Raw genomic sequence first — 26,540 nt, 5'->3', positions numbered from 1 at the left:
GCAGGGTCCAGTGAATGCATGAGGGTCCCCATTCCCCTCCCCCGCTTTCCAGGGAAAGAGCTTCCGCTGTGTTTGGGAGGCACAGGCCTGGGATTTCTCTGTGTTCTCCAGCTCCAGAACTGAATGGGGTGCAGAAACGCTGGGAGATTTACAACAGAAAGGGCCAAGTGCTTCTCATGGGTGATAAGGAAGAAATATGGAAAGAAGAAAGGGAGAGAGGAGGAAAGAAATAGGGAGAGAGACTTTACTGAGTGGGCTTGGAAAGTTAGATCAGCAAGCCAAATTCTAGGATACTAGGTGTACCATTCAGAGTTTTCCTTTTGGTGTTTTATTTGTTGAGCCTTTTGTAGAGATTGAATTTTTTTGTTTGTTTCTACTGAGAAGTTTATTTGAATGTACTGAGATGGGTAGCAAGTGGCCCATTTTTACATGGGTTACAACAGAAATCCTTAAGAACCTTATTGTAGCACCTAGACAACATTTACCCCAGTACGTTCCATGGAACTTGAACCCCAGGAGATGCCCTGCAATATAGGGCTTCTTGGTGAGAAAACACAGCATTCTGCATCCCATTTTGGGAAGTTCTGAAAAATTCTGTAATAAAAGATGAGATGAACTTTTTAAACCCACAGATTCAAAATATCTGACCACAGGCCCCTTTTGTAAGTAACAGGTGTTAACAATCCTGATGACATGGACTCCGTTGAACACTCTTGGGTTATGCCATTCCAGGACATTCCATTTCAGAAATTCCCTCCCATTCAAGATGAGCTTCTGCCCTGGGGCACTTCCAGAGTGACCGAAACCCTATACCTCACTTCAAGTGAGCAAAGGAGTGAGAAAACTTACCCAGCATAGGAAACCGTTCTTCTTTCTTGTCTTGGTAGAAAAGCTGTGGATACTATTCAAATAGTTTATGTGTATATCATCGCTATTACTTCTCCCACTGTGTGATTCTGGGCAACTCTTTTAACCTTTCAGTGTCCCAATTTCCTTAGTAACAAAATGGAGCTAATAATAGCTACCCCATAGAAGAATGCATGTAAAGCACTTAACAAGAATGTTAACAGTTGGTGGCTACTGCTACTGTTAAAGAATACTCTGCACTTTCCAGGAGGGAACAGTATATTTGGGAAGATGAGCTTTGTATAAGTAGAAACCTTTATAATGGTACTTCTACTATGGCGATGATCACAATGTATTGCAACTGTATGACCTCATTGGATCAAGAACTCCTTGAGGGCAGGCTCTGTTCTCAAAATTCCCTGGATCAGGTTCTCAGCAGGGTCACAGTAAATGTCTGTTGAATGAATTAGTGAAGTATGTAAGAAAGCCAAATGAGCTGACCATGAAATTAGTTTTACCTGGTCTCAAAGGAGGATAAGCCAGAGCAGGATTCTTGGAGACCAGAAGAATCAGGAGCTGAGATAGTGAGGAAGGGCCTCAGGGAAGCAGGTCTGGCAGGGGCAATTTTCTGTGGAATCAGCAAGGCAGAGACCAGATGTCTGGAGTCAAAGGTCTCTGTAGATGAGGCATGGTAAAAGCTTGAGGGATGGCCTAGAGCCAGACATTTTGGGGCATGGCTCTTCACAGGCTGACCCATGGAGCAAGGAGAATAAGTGCCTCATATCTGAGAATAGCTCCAGTGGACATCGGGCTATACCAGGAGTTCCCAGTCTTCCCCACTGACATGTGCATGATAGATGACACCAAGTGATGACACATTCCCTGGTGCACTGCCTACAAAGGCATCCTGCTTTGCCCCACCCCCACAAAGCATTTCAAAATGCAATTAAGGGAGAATGATGTTGTTTAGCCAGTAACCTTGAAATCACTTTAATATCTCTTAAAGAATCACTCATGAATTTCAGCCCTTTACCACCATTCATAATAAATGTTAACACAGCTCACAGTTTCCCTCATGTGTGTTGTAACATGGGATTTAAGAACCATGGGTCCAGTTCATTGTCAACCAGGACCTCTTTCCATCCGAGGCCCAGGTGAAATTTCTTCACTGAGTGAATCAGGGTAAGGCCCCGACTGTTAACAGGTGGAAGAGGGAGGGAACAACCGTTTATAGAGCACTTATGCCTCAGACATTGTGCTACACATTAATTCATTTTCTCAATTAAATCTCTCGACACACCTGAAAGGGAAGAATCATTATTCATATTGTTCAAGTGAGAGAAGCCATTGGTACCAGCAAGGCATATTTCACTCAGGATGTTTGAAGACTTGGAAGTGTTAAGTAGGGGTTGCCTCAAACCGAAATGCTCACTTTGTGCAAGGGGGTATCTCAATGTCCTTTTTAACGTGACAGAACGTTTCATTTTCCAGTTCCAGGGAAGGGCCTCTGACTGCCACTCCCATTAATTCTGAGATGGTCTCTTTGTGTTACAGCCTGCCCTGCCGGGATGTTCAAGGCCAGCCAGGAAGCTGAGGGCTGCTCTCACTGTCCCTCCAACAGCCGATCCCCTTCAGAGGCATCTCCCATCTGCACCTGCCGGACTGGCTATTACCGAGCGGATTTTGACCCCCCAGACGTGGCATGCACTAGTAAGTATCTAGCAGGGTCTCTGGGGTAGGGAGTTTGGTTGTCTGATAGTGCAAGACGTGGGCCTAGGGCAGGGAAGACTTAAGACAGCATCCTCCAATTGCATAGTACAAAGCAGAGACGTTGGCTGTGGTGCTGAAACGGACAGCTCCTTGCTGGGCAAGCAGGGCCCCTCTCTCCTTAGTATCTGGTCAAGATTTTTTTCCTGGCCCCCTCCTCTCAGATGGGAGGGCCTTCCTCCTACCCAAGGAAGACAACTTATGCCCACCAGATGGTTAAAAAATGTCAACTGGAGAGTTCTTTGAGTGCAAAATCAAGATGCGCCAGGATGTTGCAACAATTCCTAGTAACCCTTCCAGTCACCTCCTCCAAGAAGCCCCCTTGGTCTTGACAGATGAGAACATCCTCTCTTTTCACTTGGCTTCCTGTACCTCTGTGACAAGGCTCCCTCAAAACTCCAGATTTCATTAATTGTCCAATTATTCTGCACTTGCCTTCTTGGTTACCAATGAAGGTCCTTGTGTGCCAGCTCCGTATACTCATCTCCCTGTGTCCCTTCCAGTGCCTAGTGTGGTGCATCCATGCCTCTGCCAAATGACAAGACCCGAGTCCTGGCCTGTGTGCACTGAGGTGGAAATTCTAGGGGCTGGGTCCAGAGCGTCAGCTCCACCACTTTCCCCCTCTCTGCTGTAGAGGAAAGGGCAGGCATCCTGCCAAAAGTGGAGGCGGCAACCCCACTCCTTGGGGAGGGATGGAGGAGGGGAGAATTTCCTCACAATCTTCTCCCTTATGATCCACAATCGTGGGGAGTCAGGAAGCACTACTCTCCCTGCACAGAACTTTCAAGAACTTGCTCCTCCTCTCCTAAGTGTAGCAGCCCTGAAATAGGGATGCTTTTTCTTCTCAGTATTCCTGTTGCATTCAGAAGTCAGTGCTCCAGGTTAACCTCTAATTATGCTAGAACTTTCTTCTGGGTTGGATGCTGTTGCCTGGATCCCTCTGAGCAAGGACTTTCCCTTCACCTCCTCTGACCAAACTCTTTCTGTCCACCCCCAGCATAGAAAGGCACAGACAGAGCATTTCATGCCTATTTGCAGTTTGATAAATAGAAAAAAAATGACTGAGCTCCAAGTAGAATAATTTCTTAATTCTGGCCTTGCAGTTTACATAATCTTTGCTGGATAAAAAAGAAGAATGAAAGTGTCTTCTAGATCAAGGTCCTAAGGTCAATCAATGCTTATAGATTTGAACTGAGGAAAAGCTCATCCTCTTATAAACTGATTTTTCCCCAGACCTCCCTGGGTTGGTAAGAACAAAAATGATTCCATTTCTGTTGACTAGAGTCCCTGTCTTTCTGTTGTGTTATCCCATCTACTGATTTCTGAGGTTCCCCTGTGTGTCTCTGTAGGCTTGAGAAGCATTGTTTAATGTACTTCTTTAGAAGCCACTTAAGGATGCTGAATCTCTGCTGCCTGGATGTCCAGACCAAGGACCAGTCTCCATGATTGCCAAAGCCCAGGTCTCACAGCTTCCCTTCTGGAAACATTCTGCTCCACTCTGCTCATGGATCCTCTCTGATTGGCCAGGCTCCTTCTGCAGATAAATTCATGCAAATAAAAATCTGGGTCCCCAGCTTCCCACCTAGGGAAGTTCAGCAGACACACCCTGTAAACCCATCCAGCCCCTGGACAAGGTCACCTAGAGAGAAGGTAGACCAATAACCAGAGGCTCAGAATACTGATGTGGAGATCCTTGCTATATAACACCTCTCCCATCCACCTCTCACCTGACATCTCCCATCTACCTTCTATCACCAGACCTGAAGTGCTTGAACCAACAGGACTGATTCCCGGTATAAACAGGAACATCCCAGAGCCTTCACTCTACACATTGCAGACCCTCACTCTGTGCTGCTTACCCATATTCTGAGTCCAGCTCATTAAAATCAGACCTCCCAGGCTTTTCTCTCCTGTCCTGGTCCAGCCAACTCTGAGTTAGGGACACCTTCCCACCCACTGTGTCCCACCAAAATCTCCTCATCTTACTCAGAGTGGGGGTGAATGCTGGACATGCCTGGGGGTGTCACCACACCCTGTACACAGCCCTGTGCTCTTTTCCCCCCGAAGGAGAGCGCTAGGGTCAGACCAGAAATCGCCAAATCAGAGCCACGCTTGCCTGTGAAGGTGAGGCCAAGAGCTGCTCAGGGACGCATTGTCTGGCTCCCTGCCCTGGCCAGCAGGGGCCAGCAATGGGTGAGAGGACACAGAGGCCAGGCTGGGCAGCAGCACAATGCTAGGCAAAACAAGTGTAAATAAACCTATTATTTTATTGAGCCTCGTTATATATTTGATTTATTGTGTGCCAGGGAAGTACTGTATGAAAAAGTCAATTTGTTGGCTTCTATAATCTCATTAGGCTTTCCTTTTAAAGCATTCTAATTGGAGGTGCCATCTGTTCTCTTAAAAAGGCATCACACATCACCACAGTAAATAATTATTCAGATACAAGGAGCATATCTGGAGCTGTGGAGGTCAGGCGCAGCCCTGCACCATGGCCTGGGGGCCCAGCTGGTTCTGCAGGTGGAGCAAGGCGGCCAGCATGGGCCCAGCCAGCTGACAGAGGGCGGTGGGGGGTAGTAAGGGCCCAGGTACTTGCTCACTTCACAAGTGCATTCCTCTGTCCATCCAAGCAGGAGACGGTGATGGCCCGGTAGGGCGCTGGGAGGACCCAGGCAAAGGGGAGGTCTGTTCTAAAATGTACAGGACAGCTGACATCTACAGTGTTCAGGTCCCGTGGGTGTCAGGGAAAGGGGACACAGTGTCAGAAGCTTCCAAGAGCCTAGGCCTCAGCTGTGACCTGTTGCCACCGTCTTAAATGAGGTTGTATCAAGAGTCATTCACTGACAATATGGAAAAGGTTACAAAGAATCTTACGATTTAAAATGTACTCTTTTACAAGGCTAAAAATATCTATAGTGTGCTACAAATGAATGTTTTTAATGAATCATGTTAATCTCATGAAATGAGCACATATATATTCATTGTATTTTTTTATTGTGTTCAAAGTGTTAATTTATTCTAAATTAATCTAAACATTTAGAATGCATGACAACTTTTGTAGCCCTGTGTGGACATTTCTTCATTTTCTTTTTAATCTCCTTGGAGAGCCTGTCATCTCCTTGACCTCTGAGAGGCTCTGGTATCCCTGTGTGTCCAGCCTTGTCCTTGACAATGTTCATAGATTCAGCAGGGATTTGAGCACACCCCAAGGCTAAGGTGTCAAAGGACTGGTGTGGGCTTCAAGTGAAGTGAGACGAGGGGCCTTAGGGAACTCGGCGAATGAGTCTGTGATGATGTATTTCTGCTGGTCTTGGACACCCAGCTCCCTTCTTCCTTCTTCCTCATCCCCCTTGCACCTCTGCCAGGCCCGGCATTCTGGATCTGTTGCATCAGTATCTGGCCGACTGCCTCCTGGTACAGCCATGGCCCCATGTGCTCATGTTCAGGAGGAGGCCTTGTCCCTGACAGGCTCTGGAGGGAGGGAAGGGAGGACCAGGAGGCTGATGTCAGGGTTTAGGGTGCACACTGCAGCATGTCAGGGCTGCCCTCAGAGAAAGAGGGGCAACCTAAGCCATGGATGGGATGAGGTGGGAGCTTGGGGGATGGCTAGAGGCAGGTCACAGGTGACCTCACCCCTCCCTGCTAACAAAACCCTCTGAAAGAAGCCAGGCTACACAGAGTGGACAGTGGGGACCAGCTCTAATGAGGAGTTACCAAAGGGCCACTTACAGCAGGGGGCAGGGGGGAGACGTCAAGGGGGAGGTGCAGCCCCACCCGCCAGAGGGGTTGCAGAGGTTGTAGGCTGGGGAGCTGAGACCCTGAAGTTTTTCTGAGCTTCAGCTGAGGAAGTTGCAGCTTTCTTCCTCCTGCTGTCTCCCTGGGCCACTGCGCAGAGGCCCTGAGGCCCCCTGGGAAGTCCTGGCACCCCAAACCGCCCCAACCTTGAGTGGGTCCTAGGAAAGCGTATTGAATCATCGATTTGCACGTAGCACTGGGAAGGTAGGCTTGGCACTTCACAGACAAAAGTTTGAATCCTGACTCTGGCTCTTACCATCTCTGTGACCTTGAGCTAATGTCTTAACTTTTTTACATTCTGTCATTTTCTTCTCATGACCTCATAATAATGTATGCCTTTCTGGATTGTTACGAGGATTAAGCAAAATCATTATGGAGACTTTGGCGCAGTGCCTGGTTCATAGTAAACTCTCAATCAGTGTTGGAACTTGCTTTGGTTATATCCCTGGAAAGTGTGAAGATTGCAGCAGATATGGAAGCTTCCAGCATGATAGGGGATCTAAAAATAAAAGTGACGTCCTTAGGGAGAGTACAGGTTTGACGCCAGCCCCATGGGTCACAGCAGAATCCATCGTGTGGCTCAGATCAGAGTCACTATTCACCTTAGCCTGGAGATCCTGATGAAAACCAACCAGAAGGGGACAGCCACTGGGAAAGGACGGGCTGTAGGAGGGGGAGGTGCAGCTAGAGTGTCAGAGAACTCCAGACGCTGCTGAGCCCTCTCCTCCAGGACGGAGATATGCTGAGAAGCTGGGCAGGAGTGGCCGCTGAGGAGATGGGCTATCAGTTCTCAGGGAGCAGGGGCTCAGTGACTCCTCAGGCTTAGGCTTGCTTCTTTCACAGGAAGGTCTGACGGCCCTGAAAGTGTGACGGGCGGGACATCAGGAGAGAGGTGGCAGCCAGGAACGTAGGAGGAAGTGTGTGACAATGTGAAACCAAGCACTGAAATGCATGCCTTCAGTTTTAAGTAATTTCTACTTAGGGGGGGAAGAAATGGAAAGGAGGAATTTATGAAGCAGGTGAAAATAGATAATTATGCTTTATAAAATTGCTGTCTGTGAAAAACTATGCAAAAGGACTGGTGTAAAAATAATTACTTTGTTACATTTCCGACCACAGAAACCTTTTTTTCTGCACCCACATGGGAGAAACTTTGATGGATCACAGAGACAAGCTAGTGCTTGTCTTGTTTCTTTATTTCTTCTTCAAATACAATGGGTTTCCCTCTGCAGTTTTGATTATAGAGGTGGAGTGAAAAGGGGCTCCAGAGATCATTGTCTTGGCTGCTGGCCCCGCCTGCCGTCCCCTCCCATGGGGGGCACAATGGCGGCCAGCCCTCCAGGGTCCCCCAGAGACCACCCCTGAGCTCCCTCCTGACTCAGAGACGTGGCTGGGAAGCTAAGCAGCAAGGCAGGCACTTTGGGTGTGGATCCCGAAGGAGTGTGATCTGGGGCACGGGACGGCCTCTGTGAGCAGGGGCTTCTCATCGGCTGAATTGGGCATGATGGCACTCAAATTAGGAGGTGGTGGGAATTAAATGACAGGATGTCAGGCAAGCCCCAGGATGGAAACTCAGGTCTGTCTTCTTCCAATGCCACAACCTCATACACAGTTAGAGCTACAGTTTGGTAGCTCTTAGGAGCATGCTGTAGATGGTCATGGCAGGGATAGAGATTTGCTGTTACTCTCACTCTTGAATCTGTACCTCCCACAGAGAAGGAGAAGAATCCAAGCTTCCCTCCGCCATCTCTGCCTACTCCCGTTTCTCTCTTTTAAGCTCATGTTTCATCCTTTAAGGGGCTGGCAGCTGTTTCCCTCTTTCACCCCAGCTGTCCCAGGGCAGCAGGGTGGTCCCTATGATGCAAGGAACATACTCCCTGGATGGACTGTCCAGGAGTATGGCACTGCCCAGACCGTGGTCTTTGCAGGCAGGGTGGGTGCAATGGAGAAGAGGGTACCGGGGCCCAGAAGATGGAAAGAACCTTGGGATGACAGAGAAAGAAGGGAGTCCTCTGCAGCCAGGTCTCATGGCCTTCGTGGTGTTGTAAAATGTCTGTAAGGACATCAGATCATAACCTCGTCCTGCCAGTCCTGGATCCTGATGGCTTATGCTTGACAAGTTGGCCAGGGATGGTTTCCTTTGTAGCAGTGTTTTGTTTGTTTGTCTTGCGGTATGTGGGCCTCTCACTGCTGTGGCCTCTCCCGTTGCTGAGCACAGGCTCCGGACGCGCAGGCTCAGCGGCCATAGCTCACGGGCCCAGCCGCTCCACGGCATGTGGGATCCTCCCGGACCGGGACACGAACCCAAGTACCCTGCATCGGCAGGCGGACTCTCAACAACTGCGCCACCAGGGAAGCCCTGTAGCAGTGGTTTTTAGATGCAGTGCTTGGACAAACAGCCTCAGTGTCACCAGGGAACTTGTGAGGAATACAAATTCTCAGCCCCTCCCTAGACCTCCCGGATGAGGTACTCTGGGGATGGGGAGTGGGGAGGAGAGGAGGCAGAGATCTGAGTTTTAACAAGACCTCCAGATGATTCTGAAGCTCGCTAAAGTTTGAGAACGTTGCTTTAGAATTAGGTCATGTTTCTCTGTCCTTTGCCTTTTGACTCCTGGGGAGAAAGGCCATTGAGTGAATTTCTGCAGACTGGGACCACAGGCCTGCCCCTCCCCGTCAATGTCTTGTGTAGCAGGCTGGAGAGACAGAGAGAGAGAGGGAGAGAGAGAAAGAGAGAGAGAGGGGCTGCGAATACATGCCTGAGGAAAAAGAGAAGAGGGGTATGTTGTGAAGGGAGTGTGTGTCTGTGTTTGAGTGTTTCAGGGAGACTCTCACTTGTTCTCAGAACCACCCACCTGCTCTGGCCCAGTTTCCATTTCATTCTCAGCCTTGGGTGGTGGGACCAGTGGTGGGGGAGAGAGAGTGGAGACCAGAGAGCACGACCTGGCCGGAGTGGGCTCAGGGAGAGCTGAGGGGGAAACTAAAGCACAAGCAAAGTGACTGGTGGGGACCATTCCCCTGAGCTCAGATGGAGGATCAGGTGGGCAGGGTGATGGGTGATGGGCCTCACCCCTCCGGTGGTCCTCCATGCCACCTAGCAGGAAATAGGCCGAGAGGTAACCTCTGGGGGCCACTGCTTCAGGGAGGGGCCCTTCAGTCCAGTAGGGCAGGAAGGTCCCCCAAGGCGACAAACACGCCACAGGACGCAGGAATCCAGTGTTATAAATTGAGGACTGTTTGCTCATTAGTCTACATGTCTTCACAATGGGGATGATTTTAAATACTTTTCAAAACCCAGCGTTTTCAAGAGCACTTACCTCATCATCTAGGAGTTGCAACCTATTAAAAGAGGGCGGCTTTAGTCAAGGTTAGTTTCACTATTCATTGCTGATCAGGGTTTTAGTAAAATATCCACCATGTGCCCCTTTCTATAGTCAAAGGTGCCACTTGATTTTACCCTGTTTTGTGATCCACACTGCATATAAAAATATATCATTTGTGTTTTTGAGGAGGAGGTAATCTGTGTGTTGCTTGAGATGAAATTCCAACAGGGGTCACAGATAAACAAGAGTCATAGGGTAAGCTGTTTCTCAGAGTGCCTGGATTTGGATAGTGTATACATCTAGATGCAGAATTGAGGGAGTGTGACAGCAATCTGAAAGCTATTTCTAACTGTCAGTGCTGTTTCAAGAAGGGCCAGCGTTACCTGTGTACATGGGCTTTCACACTTCTATCATCTACAATTTCTTTTCATAGTTGTTGGACCCAAGTGGGTAAAACCCTTAGGAGGCATCATATAGCTCTAAGTTTTAAGCTGAGAGCCGGGCACAGGCTCTGCTGTTTCTGCTTCAGCTTTTCCTCTTAAGAGCATTTCGTCTCATGGGCATTTGGAGTCACAGATTATTAACACTCTGAGCAGCCTTCTAGGCCTTGCCACCCAAACTCCTCTCGAGTGTCAGCCCTGTCTCTCCAACAACCCTGAGAGGCAGTCATTCCATTTTTAGTTTTCTGAATATTTGTGATGACGGACAGCTGGTATATTTTGCAGGGCAGCTCCACTCCACTGTTAGGCAGCCATCACCCATCACAGTAAGAGAGATCTTCTGGACCTTGGATCAGGCACTGCCTTCCTCCCCTCCTCACCACTGGTCCACCATTGGGGACCAAAGTCCTGCAGGTGGAACCAGGGGTTCCAGTGCTACGAACAATTTCCTTATCCTTCCTTAATCACCTACTGCAGGCAAAGCATTGGTTATATTATCTACTCCCCAACATGTATGATTTCCTGAACCCCAGTGTCCTTTTCTGAATCTCACATTTATCAATACAACTCTTAAAACATGGCAGCCAGAATGAAACATATGACCCTCGCTCCCGAGCAGGGTCCAGTGGAAACTTGGTGGATTTTCTCCTGTGACTGGGATACTGGTTGCAGCCTCTCACATCGTGGGCTCCGACCATACTTTTTGACCACTGAACATTCAAAGTTTTTGTTTGTCCCTTTAGGAAATGCTGCCCATTTGGGTCTCCCCTTTTCTGCACTTACGCATGTAACTTCAGACATTTTGCCTTGTGGATTTGGGCACCATGCTCTTTCAAGTATAGACCATTTTGAAAACTGATTTCAATGGACAAGTATTAGCATAATTGTTAGGAGTGTGCTCTCTGGTGTTTGGGTTCCAACATTGCTCTGACGTTTGCCAGCTGTGTGATGTGGGGCAAGTGACAGGGCTCTGTGTCTCCACTTTCTCATTCAGAAAGTGGGCATAGTATTAGTGTCTGCCTCACTGTGTCGTCAAGGGTATAAATGGAGTAATGCTATTTAGAACAGTGTTTGGCATTGTTCAAACCGGAAGCATTCAATGAAAGTAAGATATTTTATTTTACTACTATTATTGGAGTTGCTCACCCTACTTTTGTGCTATTTTCAAAGCAGCTAAAATCCAAGCACTGCAATTATCGTTTCGCTAACATTTCTTCCTTCGGTACACAAGTATCTCTGTACTTTTTTCAGTTACCATTCTTAAAACCTAGGTATACTCTTTATATTCTTTTTCTCTAAAGGCTCATACATTTTTAAAAGAAACAATGTCATTTGGCCTGACATATTTAGAGACCCATGCTGGTTTTTGTCATTGTTTCCTTGAGGCTCACCACGCACTGATTTAACTATGAAGTTTCAGAAGTAGGAGGGGATTGAGGTAAATTTTATTTATTTAATCTACTTTCTTCTCTATTTTGAAAATCGGAACAAAACTGTCTACCCCATGGCTCTAGGACCCTCTGTTTTCCTGAATGTTCCTTGCTGGCCTTCAGGCAATGGCTCTGATGTCTAATTTGCAGGCACTGATCCCAGGTGGGGCTGGTCTCAGAGGGATGCTGGAATTTGATGGCAGCTGTAGCTCAGGGTCCTTAAATCTTCTCTGCTCCAATTCTCCTCCTCAAAGGTGGAGACAGTTGGAGGCATGTGGCTGTACAACCTCTGTCTTCTGTCAGCATCTTACCTCATCCCCAGGAAAGGAGATGCACGCTCTGAATATTCTATTCAGATCTATTCAGGTGTAGGGCTTTCTCTGTCCACTGGACTGGAAGCTGTTGACATGCTGATCTGATTTTTTATCCCCTCTGTGGCCCTGCATGGTAGGTGCCCAACACAACCAGGTGGTAAGAGCCCTGCTCTTGGGATCAGGTAGACCAGACTTGACTCTTGGCTCCACACGTCCTTTGCCATGGTTACTTAACCTCTCTGAACCTCTGTTCTTTTCCATAAAGTGAGGATACTGTTTATTATTATGCCAAGTTGTGATGATGTATATACCTAACTCAGTGTCAGACATATGGTAAGGGCTCAAAAAATTGTCTTTGTTTTGGTCATTATGAATAAGGTTTGAGTCGTATCTGAATTGCACGGTCCAAAATAAGAACAGAGCAAAAAGTGTGGGGGAAATGGGCATCTTAGGGCAGTTGCTTCTGGAGAGTCATCCTAGGTTGGCTGGAATCTCACACCATCACTCCCATCTCCACCCCATCACGATGTGATCACAAATCCGTGTGTTACCTGTGCAGACCACCTTGGTCCCCAGCTCCTCATAGGTGGTCCCCAGCTGTGACTAAGATCCTGGTTCCCCTAGTCTGCCTTCTTCCATCCATGTAACCCAGAATCAGATCCTGATCCAGTTCTGACACCAGAGGCCAAGCCCAAGTCCCATGGGGAGGGGGTCAGGTCTGGGATTCCCTCCTAGACCTCCAGTCAGTTTCTTCTTTGCAATCACCTTTCAAAGTCACCACTGCCAATCAGTCCTGGAACCAATATGGACCCACTGCACCCTTCTGTTACGGATCATTGACCCTGTCCAGGGACTGGATTCAGAACCTACCCTCAAACTACATTACACTGGGTGGGATCACTGGCTCCACCCCTGTTTTCATTCTCTGGACCTCCAGCTGCCCTATTGGAAACCTGGCACTAGCCAACCCTTTCCCAGACCAGGACTGTGATCTTCCGTAGGCCCCAGTTGGCTAAAACACGTGAATGCAGCAAGGCAGTTAGAGCCAGAGACCCACAGATGTCCCTGATGGCTTCACTGGGGTGTGGCAAAGACCAAGAGGCCCAGGTATCTTTGACTGTCATCAGAGATTTAGAAGGAAGCCACTTTCAACTTAGTGTAAGGGTAGATTCTGAACACTGTCCAAGAGAGTGAAGCCCCCTGAGTGATTAGTGATCTGCTCCCAACTGGAAGTGTACCAAGAGGTACTGGTGATGCCTTCTGAATCGTGAGGGAGGTTGGGTGAAGTGGAAAGAAATGAGTCTCATAGTCAGTGTGGGAATGTCCATGCTGTCTGAATTATGTGTGGCATCGGACCAGGACAATAGCATTTTAGAGGAATTTATTTTGAAACTTTGTGTTGGTCTTCTGAGAAACTTTCCACACAGCTAGCTGTGAAGTGTCCAGTTGGAGCCAGATAACTGAGAACTGTTATGACAGGCGATTGGCTGTGGCCTTAAAGTCTGGACTCCCCAGTGGGTAAATGATCATGGATGACTTTGCAGAGAGAGAGCAGGCTGCAGTCTGAAGTCCACTGTGGAAGGACCAGGATTCCGTCCAGCTTGTGCCGGAGACCACCTCTGCTCCACTCATTCAAGGTGCTCTGACTCTGAAACCACATTAAGAAGGGGGGCTTGTCTCAGGGGTTGGTGGGTAGAGGGCCAGAAGCCACTTGGACACAGAGATCGCTCTGTCCTCCCTCCCCATTCTGTAGAGAGAAGGTTGGGGTAATGGTACTGTTGGTGTGTGTCTTCCCCCCCCCCACCCGCCTCTCGTGACCGTGGGCTTAGACTTGCCAAGAGATGCCCAAGGTGGCCTTTTGAGCAGCCCCTCTGGGGATCATCTCACGAGCTCTGTTCATCTTGGAAATGGCAATAAAGGAAGCTCCACATTGCAGCGTGGAGTGAGGCCAGCCATGACAGCTGTGCAGTGAGATGTGGTTTGGTGCAGGCTGCCTCTGTTGGTGGGTGATTGGGGGCCGGGGGGGCAGGTGGGCCACGGAAAGCCATGGTCACCACCGAGCCCTGTCTGTGCTCAGTGAACAGAGATGGAGAGCAACTCTGTTCCTCCAGAGAGGATGCTGTTTGCTGGCCAGCACAGGGGAACTTGCTTATGAGGTGAGACTTCACTCTCCCTGTGAGCAAAGGGCAGGCTTTGTGCTAGTGCTTGTCAACTGTGGAAGGACCAGGGCTTCCTGGTCCTTCCGGGGCTGTAGGCAGCTCTGATGAGGTTAACCATGCCCGTACCTGCACCCCCTGCGTGGGGAAGGCTGTGCACCACCACGGCCTAGGGCAGAGGCCTCTTCTGAGTGGACCCCAAGTGCTGTGTGCCTGGTGGTCCCCGACACAAGCCACAACAGACTGGATCAGGAACGTAAGTGCCTAACAGGAAGCCTAACCTAACAGCTGGTGCTGATTAAGCCCCTGACATGGAGTTTCTCAATTAACCTCACAGAATATGAGATAGCTACCTCTGTTATTCCTAATTTATAGATGAGAGAACTGAGCGCCGGCAAGGCTAGTACCCTAGCTCACACATTCGTGAGTGTCAGGGCCCGATTTCTGCCCGGACCTGACGGGTTCAGGGCTCCCTACCCGCAGTGCTGGGCTGCGTCCCTCAGGAAGGAGGACGGTTGCCTCTGAGCTGGCCCGACAGCACAGTAATGCTGATGCCTGCTTGAGACAGTGAAGGATTGCATTTCATGGGTCAAGGTTCGTCGTGTGATCTCTGTGGAAGTGGCTGGGAAATGTGTCTTCAGTGAAACCGGGGAAGAGAGGAGAGTTGGTGCGGTGGTGGAGGGGAGATGGCAGAGCGGGGAGCAGGGGGATGGGGGGAGGGGGGGGGAAGCAACCTCTGCTGTGTTATACAGTTCCCCATAGGTGGGCATTTGGGCCAACACAATGTTTCACTAATACGAACAATACTGCCATGAAAACGCTCAGACATACCTTGGGGGCACATAAGCCTGTATTTGTGGAGGAAATTCACCTAGAAATAGAATTTCTGGGTTACTGGGCACACACACTCAGAAAGCCAATCAATACCACCAAAGTGCTTCCCCAGAAGACTCGACCAAGTGACATGCCTACCAGTGGTGTACATCTTGCTTCCCCACTGGCAGGCCCAGCTGGATGTTATCAAGACTTCTGGCTTTTGCCAATTTGACTAACCTCCTAGTAATTTTGATGGTATTTCCCTCATTATAAATTAGTGTGTGCTTTTCATATGTTTATTGACCAGTTTATTTTGTCTTCTGGGAATTGACTGTTTATAACATTTGCCCTTTTTTTATTTTTAAAAATTGATTTCTAGATGCCTATTAATTATATGTGACATCTTGTCCCCAGCCCTGTACTTATTTTTAACTCTATTTATAAGTGCATTTGCTGGCATTATCGAGGTTTTTAATTTTTGAGCTCATACCTGACCATCTTTTTCCTTCTGGTTTGGAGGATTTGCGTCTTGACTTTTTGCCTTGGTTTTGTATATGTCCTCCGCACTCTAAGGTATAAAAACACTCTCATATTTTATTTTAAATCTTTATATAGAGTTTATTTTTAGCTGCTTCCTCCATCTAAAATTTATTTTTGTGTAAGATGTGATATTGGTATTCTTATTTCTCTTATTAAAAATAACATCCCAGGGCTTCCCCGGTGGTGCAGTGATTAAGAATCTGCCTGCCAATGCAGGGGACGTGGGTTTGAGCCCTGGTTAAGGAAGATCCCACATGCCGCGGAGCAACTAAGCCCGTGCACCACAACTACTGAGCCTGCACTCTAGACCCTGTGAGCCACAACTACTGACCCTGCGTGCTTCAACTACTGAAGCCTGTGCGTCTAGGGCCTGTGCTCCACAACAAGAGAAGCCACCGCAATGAGAAGCCTGCACACTGCAACGAAGAGTAGCCCCCGTTCACCACAACTAGAGAAAACCCGCACACAGCAATGAAGACCCAGCGCAGCCAAAAATAAATAAATAAATTTATTTAAAAAATAACATCCGGGCTTCCCTGGTGGCGCAGTGGTTGAGAGTCCGCCTGCCGATGCAGGGGACACGGGTTCGTGCCCCAGTCCGGGAAGATCCCACGTGCTGCGGAGCGGCTGGGCCCGTGAGCCATGGCCGCTGAGCCTGTGCATCCGGAGCCTGTGCTCTGCAATGGGAGAGGCCACAACAGTGAGAGGCCCGCGTACCACTAAAAAAAATAAAAATAAAAAAAATAACATCCTGTGAGCTCCATCTGAATTGTCCAAAATGTTAGTGAGATAACTCTTTTATTACCTACTAAGTGACTGTACAGACTTATCTTTATTCTTTCCCATTGATTGTTTAGTCTTTCCTGGCACCAGTTCTAAGCTGTTCTAAAGATAGTAGCTTTATAGTATGTTTCAATAACTGGTAAACCAAGTCTGTACATATTATTCATTGTCAAACTATCTTGCCAATTCTGAAAATTTTTATCTTCAAGATGAGCTTTGAAATCAGCTTGGCACAGCTCATTAATCAATCCTATTACATTGATTGGGATAGCATTGACTAGAGGGATTACTTTGGAGATGACTGTCCTGTTTATGATATGCATCTCTTCATCCAGGAGCATGTGTTCAAGTCTTCCTTTGTGCCCTTAAGTAAAGTTTTATTGTTGTCTCCATACAAGTGTTACACAGGTCTTGTGAGATTTAATTCTACATATTTTATGGGTTTTGTGGTACTGAGAATAGGTAACTTTTTTCATTGTATTTTCAAAGAGGTTATGATTATTGTTAGCAGATGACTTCCTGGTGGTGGGAGTAGTGAGCTTCCCGTCACTGGAGGAATCAAACAGAGGCTGGCCAACCAGGTAGGGACTGTAGAGGGCATTCACCACCAGGGACACACTCTGACCTCCAAGCCTCCTTCCCATGCGAGGAATGAGTGTGTCTATGAAGTGTCAGAATCAGGACTTGCTTTTGGATGACCTGAACCTTTCTGGGAGGTATACCTGCCTTTTTCAATTTCTCTTTTTGTTCCCTTAACCTTGAATTGTTATCTTTGGATTCTGGGCCTTTTCTGTACACCTGGAAAGAGACAGTACAGGTCTCTTTTAGAACCACATACAACAGTGCTGGGAGACTCTTCTGTGTATTCCCAGGGAAAATTAAATGAATAATCCATTACTATGTAACCCGTAGTCTTTTCCCAGCTGTTGTCTTGATGCCATTCTGTTATATAGCCTCTAAAAAAGATGGATAATTATAACAACTGGAAAAATTCTGCCATACAGTGAGGGGCTTTTTGTCATTTGTGAAGAACTGTGGAGATGCAGGAGTCCTTTATGGGCCCTACGCTCTCTCTGCGGATGGTGGAGAGAGAGGACTGCTGATCCTGCAGTAACCTTGAGGCCTTATCCCAGCTATCACCCCCGCATGCCGTAGGGGCTTCTCCAGTCTGGCCCAGATGGTTATCTTCTTTTAAAAACTACCTTGGAAGATCCTTGCCCTTCTCTCTTTAGTACCTAGTATCTGAGAGTTCAGAGTAGGCTGTGTGCCGAGAGGAGTTCAGGGGAGTTGAGATGCTTTACCTGCAAAGCTTCCATCAAGTGTGTGACCCTCATCCTTGACAGGCCTTGGCCCAGTGGCTGCCAACTGTACCTCAAGACACATAGCATCAGTTTCCTCGTTCTAGATTTCTTTCTTGATCTCAGTCTCCACACTGGCACCAGCCTGGGGGGAATTACCAAGCTCTGGGTTGAGTCAGGACATGCTAAATCACATGAGTTGTTTGGGGGTGATTCAGGGTTTGAGTTTGCATCAAGTAAGAATGATATTCCAAAACAAGTTGCTCTGTGGGAGACCCTGCCCAAGAACGGTCTATCCTTCTGTTGTGCCAAAGACTGAAGTGTGTCCCAAAGTCCTTTGACTTTAAGAAGAATCTGACTGGCTTATACTGTTGCCTCTGGTGGCAGCAAACACCTTAGAGCCTGCTTGGCAGGTTGTGACCTAGTGTATGGATCTTTCAGCAGGATGACCTATGGGGATTCTTTCTCTGAGGGACTACCTGAATCCCGCAGAGAAAGAATCCCAGTGTGAGGTGGGAGCCCTGTATAGAAGCCTGGTAGATCCCATAGAGAAGATCTGCCTGGGGCCTCAAAAGCCCTAGGCAGGAAGATGCCTTCAGAGGGCCTTCAGGTCAAATGTTCTGAACAGTGTCTTTTATTCACTGTACAGGTGTGCACGTGCTCACTCTTTCTCTGCTGGAAGGTGGATGGATGGGCGGGGATTCCTGAGTAACTATACTGAATAGTCTTTAATGCATGTGGAGCTTACTAAGATACAGTATGGCTTCAACTTATATTCTGCCGTTTGATTCTCCCATAAGTGTGAAGAAGGCAGGGACCCTGCATGTCCCCGCAGCATGGTGCCTGGCCCTCTCCAGGCCCGGGGATGCGTCTCCACCAGTCTTGTCAGTCAGTGGCTTGTGTGACAGCTGTGCAGGTGCCCACCTCCCCGGCAGACTTTGAGCTCCTCAGGGTAGGCGCCAGGGAACTTTTCATACCATAATCTTACATACGGGGCTTAGCACCCTGCAGGGTCTCAGCAACACAGATGGATTGATCAGTCAAAATCCATGAAAGATTAGGCTCAGAGAGCATGAGTGACCTGCCTAAAGTCACAAAGCTGGCACTCAGCCTGATTTTCTTTGTGAGTCCAGTGCACCTTTCACCACTTCTGAAAGCCCTGAGGCCACATTTCAGGGCCAGGAAGGAGGTCTTGATGGGCAGGTCTTTAAGAGGACATGACCTCTAGCTCTCCTTGACTTGAAGTGTCCCCAGGGAATCTGCAGGGGGTGTCATGTCCAAGCTGCCCTCTCTCTGGCCTCACTTTGGGCCACAACTAGAAGATTCCACCTTCTATCCCTCCCTCGCACAGACAGTGATGCAAGATGGCTGTCAGCCATTCCTGCTGAGATACACTGCCTCTTGGGGTGCAGGGCCTTCAGCCGTCCTCCAAGGGCTCCTGCAGCCCTGGGGAAACCTAGATGCTCAGGCTTTGGCTTAGGTCAGGTAGAGGGGATGTCTCTTTTCCCAGAAAGTGAAACTCACCCCCTTCTCTCCCAGACAATTAGCTCCATAGAAGCAGGAGAAACAAGAATTACTTTCTACAAACATTGGTGTTTGGTGAAATGTGTAACACTGGGTTCTTTGATGCTCCTGAAATCCCTCTCACCGGGGTCTCTCCTTGTTTTGACTAGTCATTTCTTCTTATTACTAACTGTTATGATTAGGAGAATTGCCTGAGTACAGGACCAGTGTTTCCAAGACCCTAATGAGCAACAGACTCAGACGTGCTCAGCAAGGCCTTGGAACCACGGTTGCCCTGTTTCCATAGGGAAACTACTGAAACGGTTCAGGAACAAGAGCTTCCTGCCTCCACAAGAGACCTACCCCCTACCCCACAGCACCTGGTTACATTTGCATCACACTTGCACCCTTAGGTGCCTCCACCCTAGGGGGAAGAGTTATTAAGAGTGCACTTTGGAACCATTCAAGCCTGTACTCAAGTCTTGATTCCAGCATTCACCCCCCACATGATTTAGGCAAGTTATTTAATGGCTCTGAGCTACAGTTTCCTTATATGTAAAATGGGGATAATAGTTCCTACCTCATGGGATGTTGGCACAATGAGATTTCATTAAGTTATGTACCAAGGTGCCTATGATAGTACTTTGCATAGAGGGTTTGTTGTTAAAATGAAATTCACAATTCCATATAGCACTCCACTGAAAACGAAACCACAGCCATCTCTCTGATCTTTCAGATGATCTTTGTAGAAATCTATTCTAGGCAAACTACCAAAATTACTCACTCACTCAGTAGCATGAAGCAAACGAGTTCCACCAAATCAAAGCCATGTCCTCCCGACATCCATGCAGATGGCACAGGTGTCTATCCCCAGGAAGACTATGTCCCTGGGGTTCATTTTAAACTGGTTCAAAAGGTGACATAAAGTTGTCTCTGGGAACATTGAGATCCCAGGGCAGTTAGGGAAAGTAAAGTAACCTGACTGCTCCAGGTTTCAATGTCCTCTCCTCCTTTCTCCAGGGGGGACAGCCTACATTTTGAGGAGAGTAACCAGCGTACCTGAGCTTGCAAAGGGACAGACATGACTCAGTTTTCCAGTCCTGTGCCTCAGGCCCCCAGCACAGCTCCCTCTTTGGAAAAGACACCTCGGGACTTCAGACACTACCATCTTCACATTGAGCAAAACAGTGTTCCAATGGTCTGGTGCTCATCCCTCACAAATTATAGATAATGCTTGATCAGTTTTTTTCCCAAAGATCCCAAGCCCCTCTAAGCTTCCACTATTGAATGGAAGGTGCCTCAGTAGTCTGTTCATTTGATGCCACTGCTTTCCACCAGGTCCCTGATAACTTACTCTTGGTTTCCTGATATGGCCTCAAGTAGTCATACACCGCACCCCCTTAATGACAAAACTTTACAACCCCTGTTGTCAAAGACCCTTGTTCTTGTGGTGTTATTGGTGCCTGACAGAGAATCTTTGGGAACCGCCCACTGCCATCCAGGGAACCCCAGTGAAAGTGGGAGGGCTCAGGCTCATGTCCCTCTCCAAGGTGCTGAACCTGCATGACACACCACGTCACAACCCTTTCCTCTAGCATAGTGGTCACTCTTGTCCAATCTCTCCCAGGAAGTCTACACCAAGTGAAGGAATGGTGGAAGAGGAATTGGTGTCTCAGGAGGGAAAGAGAAATAGGGAGAGAGAGAGAGAGAGAGAGAGAGAGAGGGAGCTGAACTTAGTCTGAAGAGTGTCAAAGCTACACGTGGCAGCCAGAGAGAATAAAGAGACGTTTTTTGTTTTGACATTGTTTTCAATGAACAAGTTACCAAAGAAGGAACCACAGCTGAACATGAAGTTGACCTCGTGTTTATTTGGTAACTCTACAGGCTTTCTGACATTTGCAAACTTTCCCTTTTTTGGCTTATGTTACCCTCCAACCCATCCTGCTTTCAGCCCTGTATGCTGTATTGAGGGCAAAGGCATAAGCACCAGCCTGACTTAGTTTCCTACATATTTTGCTTTTATAAAAAACCTCTTCAGACCTTCATAGCCCCCATTTCCATGTCTGCCTCTTCTCCCTGATTCCTATCTATTTCTCTATAAAATCTCAAAGACCTTTATTCTTCCCTAGGAAGACTTCCAATCACTCAGACATGGTTCCTTAAAGTAGCTATGTCACAGTGAGCAGTGAGTAAAAAGATGTCCTGATAGTACTATCACTTTTGATAACCAGTCCTGGACCACTCCTCACATGTCTTCCTTGCCCCTCACAACACACTTACTTTTGCCATCCCTATCCCTGAAGTTATTTTCTGATCTCCCTTTCTCTCCCTTCTTAATCCTCAGCCCACGTTAAAATATGCAAAACACATACTTCCAAACTACAATCTTGACTCTTCTCAGCCATGAGAACACTACCTCTGCATTCAAGAGTCTTGAGTATCAAATGTCCTTTTTGGCTCATTCACAAACCCTATCTCAACCCTTTCTCCTAAAGGAAGATTGCATAGAGAACACAGTTTGCTGTAGGAGTATAAAGGTGGGGTTTCCCTGCCAGGAGGAAGGAGAACAAGCAAGACCAGATACTGGTCAAAGCCAGACAGCCTCTTGGGAGGCCAGAAAGCAGATGTATAGATGTACACAGAGGTTTTGAGCCCAGGAGGTAAAAAGGGCTGGAACCATTCTGGAGACACAGCCCTATACCCAAGACTAGGGCTCTACCTAGGATGTGCTTGCAAGGGTTAGGTGTCCTAGAGGGTACAGACTAGCACAGAAAGCCTTCAAGGTGCTTCTCCCCAAGTACAACTCCAGTCTTGCAGGCAGGATGCCCAGACACCATCTCTAAAAATTTTGCTCTTCATTGATCTTATCATTCCTCAAACATCCGTTTGTAACTCTTTGTGTCTGTATCACTTGCTTTGACACTTAACTGTATGAGCCCACAATTCCCAGTACTCTGTAGGTAAAGGGTCTTGCCTCATTAATAAACATATGGGTTCCTCTTATCTTCATGGATGTCAGCATAGGTCTGGGCATCAGTGTTTCTGCTCAAGGAACAAGTGGCTGAATTAGATTAATCTTAGTTCAACGAGTGGGTCAACCAGATCATCCAATAATGACAATACCAATACTAATAGCAGCTGACATTAACTGAGTTTTTCTGTGTACCAACCATATAGCTAAACTCCTTGGACTTACTATCTCATTAAATTCTCAAAACTACCATTTTTCAGATGAGAAAACTAAGGCTTAGAAGTTCACATCCCTAGGGTTTGCCAACAAGAGAATATTTTTTTTATCTTTGTTGCTGTGAACATTTAGGAGGTTTGTTGGTTGGTTTCAGAGACCAATCAGAGTCCCTGGAAACAAGTATATGTTCAAGTACATGTTCATTTTTCTCAGGAAAATCTTTGTTGCTTTCATCAGATTCTTCAAGGGGTCATGCACACAAAAGGGATGGCTTCGTCTGTGGCCTTATGCAGAGCAGTTCAATTCCAGCCTGCATGAGGAGCCCCCCAGGAGAGCATTGCCTCGCTGTGATTGTCACCCTCACCTGCTCCCCATGGGTAGGGGTACAAGGACACAGACCCTGGCAGCAGCAATGCACAGTTAGCTGGATACTGCCTGCTCTATACCTCGGACCAGCCAGAAATTCACATCTAAATTCTAAAACCAGGATGTTGGCTTTATTAAGATTCCTAATAAAGAAATTGGCTTTCAGGGCTTGCCTGTCTTCAGCAGATTTTCCCTTTGATTACTCAAGAGTCCTCTTATTTCCAGCTTTATGCCTACAAATAAACTCAACTACTCTCTCCCACCCACCCTGTCTCTCGATTCTTAAAAAAAAAAAATCATCTGGCCCAAAGCACATTAAGAAGCAGGAGAGTCTATCTCAATGTGACAACACTTGGGCTAACCCTATGGCTCTAGAAGGATCATTTCTGCTTAACTCTTTGAAGTCCCAACGCCATCCATGCTCCATGCAGGCTGAATCAACCTCTCAGGCACATCCTGGAAGACCCTGGAGACCCATCCCCACAACCCAGAATCCACCCTGTTCCTTCTACCCAGACAGAGCATCACAGCTCAGCAGTTTTCCCATCCTTTAAAAGGACTGAGTTTTCCTAGCCCTTTCAGCAGGAAGCTTTCATCAGTAGTAACCGTGGCAACAGATCAGAGAGGCTTCAAAAAGCCTGTCTGTATGTAATTAAGAAAAACGAGGACACGGACGAGAGAGCAGGGAGTTTAGACAAGGAGACCCTGGCTCTGAGCCCTGCCAGTGTACTTCCCGAGGGCTTCTGAGGACGGAGAAAGCAGATTTTCTTCTCCCTCTGGCCTCCCTCTCCACTCCCCCTTTAAAGTTTTGGTTTGCTGGTCTCAATTGGCCTCCTTCCTGAGGATGTTGCTGGGGACCCCAGTGCTGGCCAAATACTCTCTGCAGGGGGAGGGCCCCAAACCCAGGGGATGCAGCCTAGTTGGGTAGGAAATGGCCCTAGCGCTTCCTCTAGGGAGATTTATTTGGAGGCCAAATCTGCTCTCTGGTCAGACTCTTTGTTCAGGCACAGGAGAGACGAGGCTGCCTACTTGAGGGAATGCATCCTTGTCATCAGGACAATGGAGCACAAACTTGGGGACGATCATTGTTTTCGCTGCCCAGACACTGGGCCTGGCTTGCCTGGCCTGGAAGAAGTCTCGTGGGAAAAGGGACAGGAGCAAGCATTGTGGGGAGGCAATCTGCGCCTGGGGACGGCTTTATTTCCTGACACTTATTCTTATCTGGAACCATCTCCTTTATCTCTGTGTTTCCTTTCCTCCTGTCAGTTTTTCTCTCCATGTAAGCTCCATGGGAGTAAGGAGCTTGTCTGGTTTGCTTTTTCCTATTTCCCAAGTGCCCAGAACAGTGCAAGAGTATTTATTAAAAGAGTGAGTGATGAACCAATGAATAACGAATTGGGTTCTAGCCATCGTTTGTGGCCCAGACTTGGGCCACTTCCACGAGTATGCGCTGGAAGCCCAGGCACCGTGCAGGTTCTCCGAGCTGTCTGAGTCTGCTCTCCAGGGAACGCTCTTAATGTCTTCTCCTGCTCCTTGGAAGGAAAGGATTCCGATTTATGCAGCCTTGGACTCAGCAACCACGGCTCCCACAGAGCCCTGTTCATGCCCCACAGATGCATTTGCTCTGGAGCACAGCCATGAATGAGGGGTGGTTGCTTCACATGAAGCCTGTTTCTAAATAAACTTGAAAAATGCTTCTTGGGAACCCACTGCTTTTCTTCTTGAGTGGGAAGCAAATGAACAGACATGGAGAAAGAATTGACCAGGGTTGGTCTCCCCCAGCTGCCATGGACACCAATGGATCAGGGATGGGGCAGCTCCTCACCACCACCTTTATCTCACCAGAGGCTCTACCATTCAGGGGCACAAGCGGGGTCCTCCCTGCTACTGCTGCATCCTCCCTCAGCCCCACCACAGGGCATCATGTCTCATGCCGGAGAGGGGTGCACACATGTGACCTGAAGACTTGCACACTGAGTAGAGGTTGAAAACTGGTGGAATGGGGCCTCTCCCAGGCAAAATGCTGAGCATAAGAATCATGGAGGGGTTTCCCTGGTGGCGCAGTGGTTGAGAGTCAGTGGTTGAGAGTCCGCCTGCCGATGCAGGGGATGCGGGTTCGTGCCCCGGTCCGGGAAGATCCCACATGCCGCGGAGCGGCTGGGCCCGTGAGCCATGGCCGCTGAGCCTGTGCGTCCAGAGCCTGTGCTCTGCAACGGGAGAGGCCACAACAGTGAGAGGCCCGCGTAACGCAAAAAAAAAAAAAAGAATCATGGAGACTAACCAGCCACCAGCCCCTGTTCACCAGGAGGCCACAGCATGGTGAGGACACATAAGAAGAGCCCATCACAGTGCGATGGTGAATTCTGAGTTAGGCATCCAGAAATGGGCTTATGGAAGCCCAGCGGGGGGATGCATGACTCCTGGTGGAATGTGCTGGATCTGGAGGGTGAGCAGGAGTTCGTCAGGTAGATAGAAGGAAAAGAATTCCAGGCAGAGGAGAAAACACAATGCAAAGGCTTGGCGGAAGTAAAGAGAGCTTAGTGTGCACAGGACATCACAGGAATCTTCCTGTTCGCTACAATGTGAGGGTTAACGTCCAAGGGGCCAGAGATGAGATCAAGAGCAGCAAGACCACGTGGGGACCTGAAGGACTTGGAAAGGAGGGTGAACTTTTGAATAACTGGGGTTTGAGTAGAAAACAGTATGATCCCGTGTACGTTTGGAACTTACACCCTGGCAGGAGAGAATGGATAGGAGAGATGGAAAGTGATGTTCGAGAATTGTTAGGAGTCTTTGCGATAGGGCAGGAAACTTGACAAGGCTCATCATCGTGAGGCAGTGGAGATATAGAGGAAGGGAAAGATCAGAGGAAAGGAGATAAGCTGACAGACTGTGTGTTGCGCTCCCACATTGTGGCGACCACACAGGGAGTTGTCAGGAAGGTAAGGACTGAACTGTGTTCCCTGGATTTTTCAAGTAGGAGCCCCCCTGCCAAAAAAGGCAGGCACGGTGGTGGAGTGCGAGAGCAACCAGGCTGCAGTTGGCTGAGCAGGGAGAGAGGGAGACCCATAAGTGTGACTCCGCTTTGGGAAAGCTTGGCTGGAGAGTAGATAGAGGACATGTAATATGGAGAAAGAAACGCCAGGTGACCGTGTTTTGGTTTTAAAATGGCAATGACTTATGCACGTTTAAGGGGATAAGGTGGAGTTAGGGGAGAGGGTGAAGTTGAAGTTCAAGGGAGAGAGGAGGTAACTGAAGTGGGGAGGTCTCCAAAGGGTGGCAGGGGTGGGTGGTCACTCTCCCTGTTGGTACCTGTCTCTGCTCCTCCGCCCAAGGCTGCTTTCTGAGTGATAGCCTCAAGATGTCATAAGGATGCAGCAAGATAACAGGGTTAAAGGGTTTACCCCATGCCTGGCATAGAGCACGCGCTTGGTGAACGTAGTTATTATGATCATGAGAAACAGTGGTCTGTGGCTGAAGCTAGGCTGTCTGCTGTAACAATGAGACAGGCAGTGACGGCACTGACCACCGGGAGCTTGTGGTCTGAGTCTCATCAGTCCAAGCAAACAGACATGTCTAAGACAGGCACCGGCCGATATGGACGTTTAATGATTAGTGCAGTGTGAGATGAGGCTGGCCACGCCCTGTAGAAGCCCACTTAGCATGGTCCCGACTGCCTGCCCAGTACTAGCTGTGTGCTGATTCGCAAAGAGATGGATGTTCATCCCTGGGCATATGGGTGGGGAATTCCTGAACACTATTTGCAAGACTTTAGTAAAAATGCTTCACGAATCCTGCCCTGTCACAAGCATGCATGAAAGTCGTGCTTTAGCTCAGGCCTAATGGGCTTTATATAGTACAGTACTGATTTTCTTTCATGTTTTAATACAATCCGATTTAATATTTGCTTTCTGCTCTAGCTGCTTGCTGTTGACTGATTCAACACAGAATCTTTCCCTGGTGCCCCCCGACCTTGTTG

At 48.2% G+C, this 26,540-nt stretch overlaps 1 protein-coding gene across 1 annotated transcript in view; it reads left to right on the top strand.

Annotated features, from left to right (window-relative positions):
- Nucleotides 1–26,540, top strand: part of EPHB1 (EPH receptor B1) — a 437,960-nt gene that overhangs the window by 284,698 nt on the left and 126,722 nt on the right. The window contains exon 4 of the mRNA XM_007108469.2: nucleotides 2,401–2,556. Coding sequence (XP_007108531.2) covers nucleotides 2,401–2,556 — 156 coding nt within the window. The remainder of the gene's footprint in view (nucleotides 1–2,400; nucleotides 2,557–26,540) is intronic.

Source organism: Physeter macrocephalus, chromosome 1 (genome assembly GCF_002837175.3).
Source record: "Physeter macrocephalus isolate SW-GA chromosome 1, ASM283717v5, whole genome shotgun sequence".
Lineage (NCBI taxonomy): Eukaryota > Metazoa > Chordata > Mammalia > Artiodactyla > Physeteridae > Physeter > Physeter macrocephalus.
This window is presented reverse-complemented; position numbering and strand designations above follow the sequence as displayed.